Raw genomic sequence first — 11,639 nt, forward strand, 5'->3', positions numbered from 1 at the left:
CAGCAAGACATTCCAGCGTAAGATAAGTGAGGGTAAGAACGTGAAGAACTTTTGGGGGGGCTTTTCGAAAGGATGAGATCACAATTAGAGCTGCTCGAAGGAGGGTTAGGAAGGGGAGACAGGAAAGACGATGAGTCACGTTCACCTATGTGGGGCTGAGCACAGGTGTTGCACACCTGGTCTTTTGCGTGTCACCTTTAGCCTCAAATTCACCCACCTAACTGGGAGGGTGGGTGGGGTCGATGACCCTCTCCCCTCACACACACACACAAACACACAAATTTAAAGAGATGGAATTAATATACTTGCAGGCTCAGAGATGATGGATAGATGTTAGACAAATATAGCAAAATATAATGTGAAAAATAAAGTAAAAAATATTGGGTAAAAAATGCAAACACATTAAGCATAAATGTGACCCAAATACACAGATAAAATCGAGAATGTCTTTTTACAAAATTGCAGAAAAACTAAAAGACAATGTCTTTCGGGAGGTTTTCTTTTGGCATATGTAACCACGTGAACAATACTATGACTGTTGTAGCGAATGCTCCCTCGTTTAATAAATGGAGCACTGTCACTTTAAAAGGAGCGTTGGATAATCTCGTGGGAAATCTCGTGAGACTTGGACCAGGAAGTGAAGTGAGATGAACGCTGAGCTGTGCTTATTCAGACCTGATGGATCTACAATCGGAATTGTAACCTGGCGGATATGAAGAGTAAAATATCGTCGTTTGGGAGTTTGAACGGTGTCGCATGGTGGGTCGTGTTAACAGCCGTGAAGCAGGGGAGTTTAGTTGTTTTCTACGTGTTTCGGGCACATACAACATGCCGAAAAGTGCTCACAAGCCACTACTGTTGTCTATTTTTGTATACTTTTCTATTTGTTAGTTCCATTTGACATATCTCAGTCTTTTATTTTATTAATGCTTTACATTTCCAGTCAGGAATAAAGCCTTCATAAAAATTATTTTGTGTTCGGTCAAATCCGTCATTGACCCAGCCGATCAACTTTCGGATTGCACTCCAGCTCAAAACACTGGTGAAGTGCGCCCTCTCATGGCCGGTTGTTTTCACTGTGACACATGATAGCTTCTCACTGTTACCATTTCTGCTCAAGCGCTCCCTTGCGGCCGCTGGAAAAAATCTTGAATCAGAACGCATCATAAAATAAGCCACACGGTTGAAAGCGTGTGACAAAAGTAGCGGTTTATAGTCCGGAAATGACGATTGAATTGCGGCTATCTGGTGTGGAGGTCACGGCTGCCATTAATCGGTGCTGACATTATCCTTGAGGGCCGACTGTCTTATCTCACTGACGCATCGTAGCACACGGCCAGCTGAGGACAGGACGCAACTCGCGTAGGCCTTGGAGGAAAGCTCCCATTTGGATTTCTTTACGAGTTACACCTACTTTAGTCAAATGTATCATTTTGGCATTTATTACAGGCATACTGGACATGCATTCAGTTACCTTAACTTAGTGTTACATGGGACACATGGTAACCATCTTTCATTTTATCAAATTAGTTACGACATTGGCTGTTTCTTTCTTTTAAAACTTTTAATGCTGTCATACACTGGGTAACACTTTCAACCAGTCTCCCACAGGCATGTGGACGATGAAAAACTCTTCCCCACAACGTAGACCTTTCACCTCGTCCATCATTTATGGTCCTCCCAACTTGATGCAGTGGGAGTTTTGAGTTCGCTGGAGCCTCCTTGATCAGTGAGAGGCAGATGAGGTGGCCGAGTGGTGAAGGTGATGGACTGCTGATCCATTGTGTTCTACACGCATGAGTTCGAATCTCATCGTTTCTGTGGACTTTTCATGATGATATTCACTGGGTAACAGTCTCGACTCGTATCCCACAGGCATGTCGACTGGGAAAAACTCTTCCCCCACAAAATAGACCTTTCACCTCGTTGATAATTTATGGTACTCCCAACAAGATTCAGTGGCAGTTTTGAGTCCACTGGAGCCTCTTGGAACAGTGAAAAGCAGATGAGGTGGCCGAGTGGTTAAGGCGATGGACTGCTAATCCGTTGTGTTCTACACGCATGGGTTCAAATCCCATCCTCATCGTTTCTGTGGACTTTTAATGCTGTCATACGCTGGGTAACACTTTCGACCAGTCTCCCACAGGCATGTGGAAGGTGAAAAACTCTTCCCCACAAAGTAGACCTTTCACCTTGTCGGATCATTTATGGTCCTAACTGGATCAGTGGGAGTTTTGAGTGTGCTGGAGCCTCCTTGATCAGTGAAGAGCAGATGAGGTGGCCGAGTGGTTAAGGCGATGGACTGCTAATCCATTGTGTTCTACATGCATGGGTTCGAATCCCATCCTCATCGTTTCCGTGGACTTTTAATGATGATATTCACTGGGTAACAGTCTCGACCAGGCTCCCACAGGCACGTGGACTGGGAAGAACTCTTCCCCCACAAAATAGACCTTGTCGATCATTTATGGTACTCCCAACCAGATCCAGTGGCAGTTTTGAGTCCACTGGAGCCTCCTTGATCAGTGAAGAGCAGTTTCGAGTCCACTGGAGCCTCTTTGAACAGTGAGGAGCAGATGCGGTGGCCGAGTGGTTAAGGCGATGGACGGCTAATCCATTGTGTTCTTCACGCATGGGTTCGAATCCCATCCTCGTCGTTTCTGTGGACTTTTAATGCTGTCATACACTGGGTAACACTTTCGACCAGTCTCCCACAGGCACGTGGACCGGGTAAAACTCTTCCCCCACAAAATAGGCCTTTCACCTTGTCGGTCATTTATGGTCCTCCCAACCAGATTCAGTGGCAGGTTCGAGTCCACTGGAGCCTCTTTGAACAGTGAGGAGCAGATGCGGTGGCCGAGTGGTTAAGGCGATGGACGGCTAATCCATTGTGTTCTTCACGCATGGGTTCGAATCCCATCCTCGTCGTTTCTGTGGACTTTTAATGCTGTCATACACTGGGTAACACTTTCGACCAGTCTCCCACAGGCACGTGGACCGGGTAAAACTCTTCCCCCACAAAATAGGCCTTTCACCTTGTCGGTCATTTATGGTCCTCCCAACCAGATTCAGTGGCAGGTTCGAGTCCACTGGAGCCTCTTTGAACAGTGAGGAGCAGATGCGGTGGCCGAGTGGTTAAGGCGATGGACGGCTAATCCATTGTGTTCTTCACGCATGGGTTCGAATCCCATCCTCGTCGTTTCTGTGGACTTTTAATGCTGTCATACACTGGGTAACACTTTCGACCAGTCTCCCACAGGCACGTGGACCGGGTAAAACTCTTCCCCCACAAAATAGGCCTTTCACCTTGTCGGTCATTTATGGTCCTCCCAACCAGATTCAGTGGCAGGTTCGAGTCCACTGGAGCCTCTTTGAACAGTGAGGAGCAGATGCGGTGGCCGAGTGGTTAAGGCGATGGACGGCTAATCCATTGTGTTCTTCACGCATGGGTTCGAATCCCATCCTCGTCGTTTCTGTGGACTTTTAATGCTGTCATACACTGGGTAACACTTTCGACCAGTCTCCCACAGGCACGTGGACCGGGTAAAACTCTTCCCCCACAAAATAGGCCTTTCACCTTGTCGGTCATTTATGGTCCTCCCAACCAGATTCAGTGGCAGGTTCGAGTCCACTGGAGCCTCTTTGAACAGTGAGGAGCAGATGCGGTGGCCGAGTGGTTAAGGCGATGGACTGCTAATCCTTTGTGTTCTGCACGCATGGGTTTGAATCCCATCCTCATCGTTTCTGTGGACTTTTAATGATGATATTCACTGGGTAACAGTCTCAACCAGTCTCCCACAGGCACGTGGACCGGGTAAAACTCTTCCCCCACAAAATAGACCTTTCACCTTGTCGATCATTTATGGTCCTCCCAACCAGATTCAGTGGCAGTTTCGAGTCCACTGGAGCCTCCTTGATCAGTGAAGAGCAGATGAGGTGGCCGAGTGGTTAAGGCGATGGACTGCTAATCCATTGTGTTCTACACGCATGGGTTCGAATCTCATCGTTTCTGTGGACTTTTAATGATGATATTCACTGGGTAACAGTTTCGACTCGTCTCCCACAGGCATGTGGACTGGGAAAAACTCTTCCTCCACAAAATAGACCTTTCACCTCGTCGATCATTTGTGGTACTCCCAACAAGATTCAGTGGCAGTTTTGAGTCCGCTGGAGCCTCTTTGAGCAGTGAAAAGTAGATGAGGTGGCTGAGTGGTTAAGGCGATGGACTGCTCATCCATTGTGTTCTACACCCATGGGTTCGAATCTCATCGTTTCTATGAACTTTTCATGCTGTCATACTCTGGCTAACACTTTCGACCAGTCTCCCACAGGCATGTGGAAGGTGAAAAACGCTTCCTCACAAAGTTGACCTTTCACCTCGTCCATCGTTTATGGTCCTCCCAACTGGATCCAGTGGCGGTTTTGAGTGCGCTGGAGCCTCCTTGATCAGTGAGAAGCAGATGAGGTGGCCGAGTGGTTAAGGCGATGGACTGCTAATCCGTTGTGTTCTACACGCATGGGTTCGAATCCCATCCTCGTCGTTTCTATGAACTTTTAATGCTCTCATACACTGGGTAACACTTTCGACCATTCTCCCACAGGGATGTGGAGCGAGATTCTGAAGTGTGCTTTGTTTTGAATCAGTGTTTGAATTGCAAAATAGGTCATCTAAACAGAGTCCTTGTCCAACAAAATCAAGTTTACACTCATTCAACCTCTCTGGACTTACAAAACACTCCAATTTCAGATTGGTTATTTTGTATGACGAGACCTTTTCCATTTGAACTCAGTAACAACAAAGTCAACACACCCTATCCGATATGATCGATCCAGAGGCAATATTCAGTTCAAGGGACCCTCTTTGACAACATAAGAAATTGAGAGAATTTGATGGTGAAATCTTTCCTTCCTCATTAAAGTGTGGGATATTAAAGGACTTCTGGATTATCTTCCTGAGGATCAATGCTAAGGGTTTGTGACAGGTGAGAGAGAAAGGAAATGAACGGAGAGGTTTGGGGAATGTATTTGTACCTGGAGGGAAGGTACATAAGCCTGCTGTGACTTTGGGAAGGTGAGAGATGAACTCAGAGATGGGAGTGTCTTCCAAAAGAACAAGTATAAAGTCTGATTCTTTAGTTTGGCAAAATACAAATTTAGCATTGACGTATTTGTTTCTCTGTATGTGCAATGTAGAGGAATGAGTTTTCTGTTGTCAACAAGCCTTTGTGTACGTGCAGTCTGGCATGTGTCCTCAAAGACTTGATGTTCTCCAGAGGGATCTTTTCATTTAAGTGAGTGTTGAAAGATGAACTGTCAGTCACACTGATGGAACACTCCCCCATGTGAGGAAATCTTAACGTGCTTTATTTGCCGTGGCTGGTTGGGGGGGGGGTGGACAAACGACAAAAGACGGTTGTCGAGAGGGGATGTGGCACCGCTTTACCCTGCAATTTGATCTTCTCAGCATTAACTACCTACTATCAATTCCAATCATTCTGGGTGACATCATGGAGAGATTCCTCAACAAGTTGCATCCGGCAGCTCAGGAAACGCTGAGGATTTTCCGTGTCAATATGTGATGCAAATATATGATTGATTCTTTCAGTTCAGGGGAGATAAGACAGATGGGTGCAGGTTTGTGGTCACAATTTAGGAAATTGAATTGAATCCTTGGTTTCCATCATTAAATAGTATTACCAGTGTGTAACAATTTATCTAATGTGAAAGTGGAGTTTAAAAAAGTGAAATGGACTATTTTTGGGGAAAAAAGCAGAGAAATAAAGAATTGAGGTGGAATTATATAAGTATATAAGATATAAGTACTTGCATGTTTTCAGTAATTAACTTCAAACACGTATGTGTTAAAAAACAAATCTCTGAATTCATTTTACAGGGACTTCTAGTGGACCATGCACTCAGCAAGAATGCTGAGGCACTATTTGAGGAAATTCGGCATCATATTGATGATGATATTTTCCTATTTTAATTGTATTTGTTAGATTTTAGGATAGTGTGTGTGTGTGTGCGTGTGTGTGTGTGTGTGTGTGTGTGTGTGTGTGTGTGTGTGAGATTTCGAGGAAACTTTTTGAAGAAATCAAAATTCTGCAGTCAATACTAAATGCATGTATCAGCAAACGCTGTTCTTTAATAGATATTCAAAAGCATTAATCCATCCTGCAGTAATATCAAAGTGATTTAGTACAAACATTGTTAATGTGCTTTGTTTACATTGATCCTTGAACTGATTGACATCTCTCTTTAGTTTGATGTAATTGTTCTCATCATAGTACAAAGTACAATAGGTGCAAAAGTCGAAGGTCAATGTGTTGTTTAAACCGTGTATTGTAACTTTCCTTGGACTGAGCATAGGTGTACGCTGTGTTCCCAAAATAGATGTGCACTATTATCATTAGTTGTTTGCTAAAATGCACATCTCTGACATGTTGTTGTTGGTTGGCTGGTGGGGTGGGTACATGACTCACACTCATCTGTTATTGCATTTGAAGTACTACACAGCTGATTTTTAATCGATTATTTACCTTATTTTTCTCAATTGAAGGGAACGATGGGGCAAATACTGTATATTATATCTAATGATGTCATTATTGTATGTTTTTATAAAGTGCAAGATTATATTAGAGCTCAATACTGGCAATTTTTTATTGGATTTTTAGTGGGAGGCACGAATGTATTAATGGTGTTTGCAGGCATTTCAATAGCAAAAGATGATTTGAGTTCTGCGCATAGTCACAGAATGAATTAAAGAATTATGTCAAGACACCACTCTCCAGACTACATGTAAATATATACACTACCCCATGAAAGACAGCAGCAAAAATAGTGTTGCATTTATATATATTTTTTAATCCAGTATATTTTCAAGCAATTACAAAGTCAGTTTCCCATACTATGTCCGCTTTTAACGATGACAAACATGTACTAACTTTACACAATACGTTTCGGTAGATTCCAGGTAACCACTCTTCTCCATTGGAAGTGGCTCATTCCATGTACCCTGTGAAAATGAGTCATTGTTTGTAGTAAACATTGCTTAGGGTTGGCTAGCATTAAACTGGGGGTTTCCCCTCTATAATCACTGTGAACACGTTTGTTATTGATTTTTAGCGTAAATTCCCTCCTGCTTGCATTCATTGCAATTGCCCTCCTCACGTGCCTACATCTAGAGGTACGCATGAAACCGTCCATCTGAGCTGGTCATGTTGAAACGTCCAAGGTCGACTCCAACACACAGAAGCACATGTTTGGCCTGCAGCGCAGACATCCATCATGATGATGAAACCTGCATCGGCCCAAGAGAACAGGAAAGAGAGAGGGGAGACAGGGAGTGATCTAACCCCCACAAAGGTAAGCAAGTGACTAACAGAAGCACAGTGGGGTTTTTTTTTCCCAGCCAGCTGCACACCTTTGAGCCCACCCTTTCTTGTATAGCCCACCTTAGGAAAACATCCTTGCCTCACACGACGCTCAGCCCTGTTTCCTCCCCAGCTTTAATCTCAGTGAAAAGAGCTTTTAACGATGAAGGGACCTGCCAAAGTGCAACAAAAGGTGGGAGGAACTTCAAGGGATATTAGTAGAGGAAGGCTCTTTTATCACCTGTTACCTTTGGGCGGCCTTACGTATACCTCTCACCCGTGGGCTTTGTGCAAGTGTCTCTTTATTAGTGGATATGCAAAGAACAAGCGATAACACGCATTAAAGGTGCAGCAAAGGGGAAGGAGTCAACTCCATTTATATTTACCCCAAAAGTATGAAATATTATTTTCATTGCCCAAAGATGTGAAGAAAGGATGCACTTCCACTTCCCAAGCCACCTCAAGGACCTCAAGGTTCACCAAGGCTACCCACTGCAACCACTCGGGCTGCATCTTTAGCGGTTCCACCTGGACCGAGTTCGTGAGGCAGCGCAAGGATTTGCACCAAACCATGTGTTATGTTAGGAATGCGGCAAGGCTTTTAGGAACTCCTGGTTCCTGGAGCAGCATTAGCGCGCGCATGCCGACACACTGCTGGTGTACCGGTACCCGCGCGACGACTGCGACCGCTCCTTCATCACCACCTTCAACCTGCAGAGTCACTTGCGATCCTTTCACGACGGGCTGTGTCTTCACGTGCAACCACCCGGGTTGCGGCTGAACCTTCGCCATGAAGCAGAGTTTACTGATGCACTGAGTCGTACACGTAGTTTTTCAGTGACAATAGAATAACGTCCACTTATAACGCTATCTTTGCCTGCCACCTTGTGGCTTTTTGTTGTACGTGCAGAAATGCTGTTGTTAAATGTAAAGTCATCAATCCTATTGCTGAAAAATATGCCTCGGTTGGTTAAACACCAACTAAGCACAGTACTGGCCTTTTTTGTGTGGAAAGGGGGTATAGGGGACAGCAGAACGTGAGAGACCAAGCGAGGAAACAATACAGTATTACCGGTACAACGTTTGCCTCCTTTCTTCGCTGACGTAGCAAGGCTGAGAGGAACAAAAGCAGGCCACGTCCAGAAAAAATGGGCGTCTTTAAGATGTGCCAAAAGTAGTCATTCAAACGCATTAAATTACTACTGAGTTTATTTTTATTATTATTATTATTAGTAGTAGTAGTAGTGGTAGTATTGTGTAGAATTTTAGTGCTGACATCATTTAACATCCAATCAAGTGTCCCTAAAATGGTGTATCACTGCCACCAATTTATTTTGTCTTTCCGCTGCAAGAAACTAATGTTAATTGATATGGCTGGATCTGTATCGCCATCTGTGTTTGACATATATCAAATAAAATGCCGGAGGATTTTTAAGAGGGACTACTGTACACCGAATTTCAAACAGGATTGCCCGCCCCCTTCCCCAATTGATCGGGTGAAGCGCCATCCCTGGTCGTCCCATAAATATGCAGCTACTTTGTTATTATGCACTACAGTATACTGCCACTGTGTTTCACCTCAACCAGAATTTGACAGTTCGGTTACTTAGTCCGTTGGCCCCTACGGAGGGAAGCAGTTAAAAGCGAAGAGATGATCATTTGCTCATAAAAGTTGATTTACTTCTAAGTAATATCTGTCAATGCAGGTACAGTGAAATGTTTTGAATTCCTACAGACTTGAAGTCAACATTTTAGGCGACCAGTGACGTCATCACGTAGCTCCGAGGTCTGGCTTGGCTCAGTTGGCGGTGGCCGAAGCGAAGCAGCTCAGACAGTATCAGACAGCATTTAAAAAAACAAACAAAAAAAACAAACGACTGACTTTCCGAGTCAACTGTGAAAACGGTCCGAGTGACTCGAGGCGGCCCAACATGTCCGAGACGTACGGTATGTTCATTCGGCTTTTGTTTGTTAATTGGTTGCGGAAGTCGCGAATATTAACGTTATATAGCTCAGCTGTGATGTGACAGGCGCTTAGCTACGCGGTTGACTAGCTAGCTTATACATTAGCTGGCGCTCACACACGTCTGGACGCCACTGAGCTTTTATTTAAAGACCCCTTTGTTGGTGTTTCTATCCTTCCGCCCACCTACACACCCAGCTTCCGTAGCACTGGCGCCGCTGCATTTGGCGGGTGAAAGTTTGTCAAACTTGAGGCGCGCTGACATGTCCCTACATGAATGATGAGTGGACAGACACCGAGCTCCTTAAAAAGAATGTAATTTGACTAGAAATGCGCTCACTCACAGCGGTATAATTGTTGATCACTTGAAGCTAACCTTAGTGGTTACACGACTTCCTGCATCCAGTTCGCCAGCTGCTTCGTTTTTTTTTTCTTCGACCTGCACAGCAATGCCTGATAGTGGTGCATTTACTTACAGCTTCAAATTATGTTTACCCACTGAAATGAATGGAAATGCCATTAATTCCTGCCAGCCACCTAAAAAACTCGTTTTTCAAATAAAATATTACTTCACAGTTGTTACATGTGAAAAAGCACGTTGATAACATATTTAAATGCAATGCAAAGAACTAAAGTTTGTGCATCATGATTTCATGCATAAGTTCAATTGATTAGGTGGCTTCTCCTTGTGTAGTAAAATACTTTCAGGTATATCCAACTATGTACAGTGGTACCTCAATTTCTATTTGCCCCAAACCACCACACAGCTTGTATTGCTTTTCCATTACAACAGACACGTCGAGTGATGGCGGTCAGGGTCAACTGAACTGTACAATCCTGCGCAATTCACACTTGCAACCTGTCACATTTCGCAAGTGCTGAGTCACTGTTTTTTGGGGCAGTTCAAAATATGAATTGCTGCTGCATGTTGTGGCAGCACATTTAAAGCACAGAATTGTTCACATATAGATGAAAAAAAATCCATTGCAGCGTTGAAGATGATGCAAGGATACCTAATGTACCTGGTAAGAAGAAGCCATTGTGCATTATTCTCAGAACTAGTTAAAATTCGGTCAGCGTAATGTATTGATTTCATTTATTGTTAAAATACGGTCAGCATAATGTATTGATTTCATTTATTGTGCTTTGTTAGATTCATTCAAGCCATATTAGTCAACTTCTCCCCTGTTTCGCACTGCCGTTAATGTCATTTTGTGATCCAACACCCACAACTTCCGGGTGGGCTGCTGTTAAAATGGTAGCATTGATGTTTTTTTTTCCCACACTGACAGCCAGATTGTCATACAAGGGACTACGGGGACATATGGGAAAACACTAAAAAGCTGAGGCAAGATTTTAGAAACAAAGCGTTTTGATTCTGTCAGCTGTGTTGTCATGGCAGAAGAAAAACAAAGTGAATGCACGTCTATGCCTTCATTCTGCTGCAGTCTGCTGCTAGTCTATCCTAGAAGCAAAACAACACCTGCGTAGTGTTCTAGCAAGTAGGTTAAAGGTGCTCTTAATCTTTCGAGTTCTGAATTGACGTCCCGTGAACTTGAAAACTGTGAACAAAATAATATAAAAGATGAACATTTGAATTTTACTCAGTCAACACTTTTCAGCTCAAGGACAAATGGGCCAGGTTATTTGTAAATCATGTCATAATAATTCATGTGTATCAAAAAAATCATCCTTATGATATAACTATTAATTTGTTTACTGACATGTTTTATTGACGAAAATAATTGACTTAAACAGCTGAATGAATCAAAACATTTTTTTAATGAATAAATGTGAAACGTTTTTTCCAACTAAAACAATAATTCTCCCATTTTAAATGACTGAGTTGAAATTTATCCTGCCCTTTGCAATGAATAATTTAGACTTTCCCCTCATCTCAGGGTAAATTACCCCAAGAGTATTCACAGAACCTGCTTGCAGGAATATCCCTCTGCACCTTTGGCATGTGTTTGCCAAATAAGGTGGCTTATGTGAAAGTTTTACGCTCCAGTAGACTGTCTCATCCATTGCATAATCACAGTTGACCATTGGCTTGGCGGGACGCACTGTGGATTTGTAGTTAGCATGTCTGCCATATTAAAAAGAGATCTGGGATTGAATCTGAGTTGGAAGTGGGGAATTTCATTGTTCTTCCCATGATAATAATACGTTTTGTCCACACAATAAATACTCTTCAATTGTCCATAGGTCATGTGTGTGTGTGTGTGTGTGTGTGTGTGTGTGTGTGTGTGTGTGTGTGTGTGTGTGTGTGTGTGTGAGTGTGAACGTAGTGTGTATCTCAG

The 11,639-nt window shown here is 43.4% G+C and overlaps 1 protein-coding gene, 1 long non-coding RNA gene and 9 other non-coding genes across 12 annotated transcripts in view; 10 read left to right on the top strand and 1 right to left on the bottom strand.

Moving 5' to 3' along the window:
- Positions 1 to 48: 48 nt before the first annotated feature.
- LOC109526356 (uncharacterized) overlaps positions 49 to 11,639 on the bottom strand; it is a 17,567-nt gene continuing 5,976 nt past the window's right edge. Inside the window, exons 2-3 of the long non-coding RNA XR_002170316.1 lie at positions 9,727 to 9,728; positions 49 to 60 (exon numbers count right to left, since the gene is read on the bottom strand). This is a non-coding gene — a long non-coding RNA (uncharacterized LOC109526356). The remainder of the gene's footprint in view (positions 61 to 9,726; positions 9,729 to 11,639) is intronic.
- Positions 2,005 to 2,086, top strand: trnas-gcu (transfer RNA serine (anticodon GCU)). Its single transcript has one exon. It is a non-coding gene; the product is annotated as a tRNA-Ser (tRNA).
- Positions 2,272 to 2,353, top strand: trnas-gcu (transfer RNA serine (anticodon GCU)). Its single transcript has one exon. It is a non-coding gene; the product is annotated as a tRNA-Ser (tRNA).
- trnas-gcu (transfer RNA serine (anticodon GCU)) lies at positions 2,576 to 2,657 on the top strand. Its single transcript has one exon. It is a non-coding gene; the product is annotated as a tRNA-Ser (tRNA).
- trnas-gcu (transfer RNA serine (anticodon GCU)) lies at positions 2,847 to 2,928 on the top strand. The gene has a single exon. It is a non-coding gene; the product is annotated as a tRNA-Ser (tRNA).
- Positions 3,118 to 3,199, top strand: trnas-gcu (transfer RNA serine (anticodon GCU)). Its single transcript has one exon. It is a non-coding gene; the product is annotated as a tRNA-Ser (tRNA).
- Positions 3,389 to 3,470, top strand: trnas-gcu (transfer RNA serine (anticodon GCU)). Its single transcript has one exon. It is a non-coding gene; the product is annotated as a tRNA-Ser (tRNA).
- On the top strand, positions 3,660 to 3,741 carry trnas-gcu (transfer RNA serine (anticodon GCU)). The gene has a single exon. It is a non-coding gene; the product is annotated as a tRNA-Ser (tRNA).
- On the top strand, positions 3,930 to 4,012 carry trnas-gcu (transfer RNA serine (anticodon GCU)). The gene has a single exon. It is a non-coding gene; the product is annotated as a tRNA-Ser (tRNA).
- trnas-gcu (transfer RNA serine (anticodon GCU)) lies at positions 4,460 to 4,541 on the top strand. Its single transcript has one exon. It is a non-coding gene; the product is annotated as a tRNA-Ser (tRNA).
- rab4b (RAB4B, member RAS oncogene family) overlaps positions 9,125 to 11,639 on the top strand; it is a 7,602-nt gene continuing 5,087 nt past the window's right edge. For both annotated transcript variants that reach the window (XM_019887609.1, XM_019887610.1), the window contains exon 1: positions 9,125 to 9,320. In XM_019887609.1, coding sequence (XP_019743168.1) covers positions 9,305 to 9,320 — 16 coding nt within the window. In that variant the 5' untranslated portion in view covers positions 9,125 to 9,304. The remainder of the gene's footprint in view (positions 9,321 to 11,639) is intronic.

The sequence above is a fragment of the Hippocampus comes genome, unplaced genomic scaffold (assembly GCF_001891065.2).
Source record: "Hippocampus comes isolate QL1 unplaced genomic scaffold, H_comes_QL1_v1.1 scaffold6, whole genome shotgun sequence".
Taxonomy (NCBI): Eukaryota; Metazoa; Chordata; class Actinopteri; order Syngnathiformes; family Syngnathidae; genus Hippocampus; species Hippocampus comes.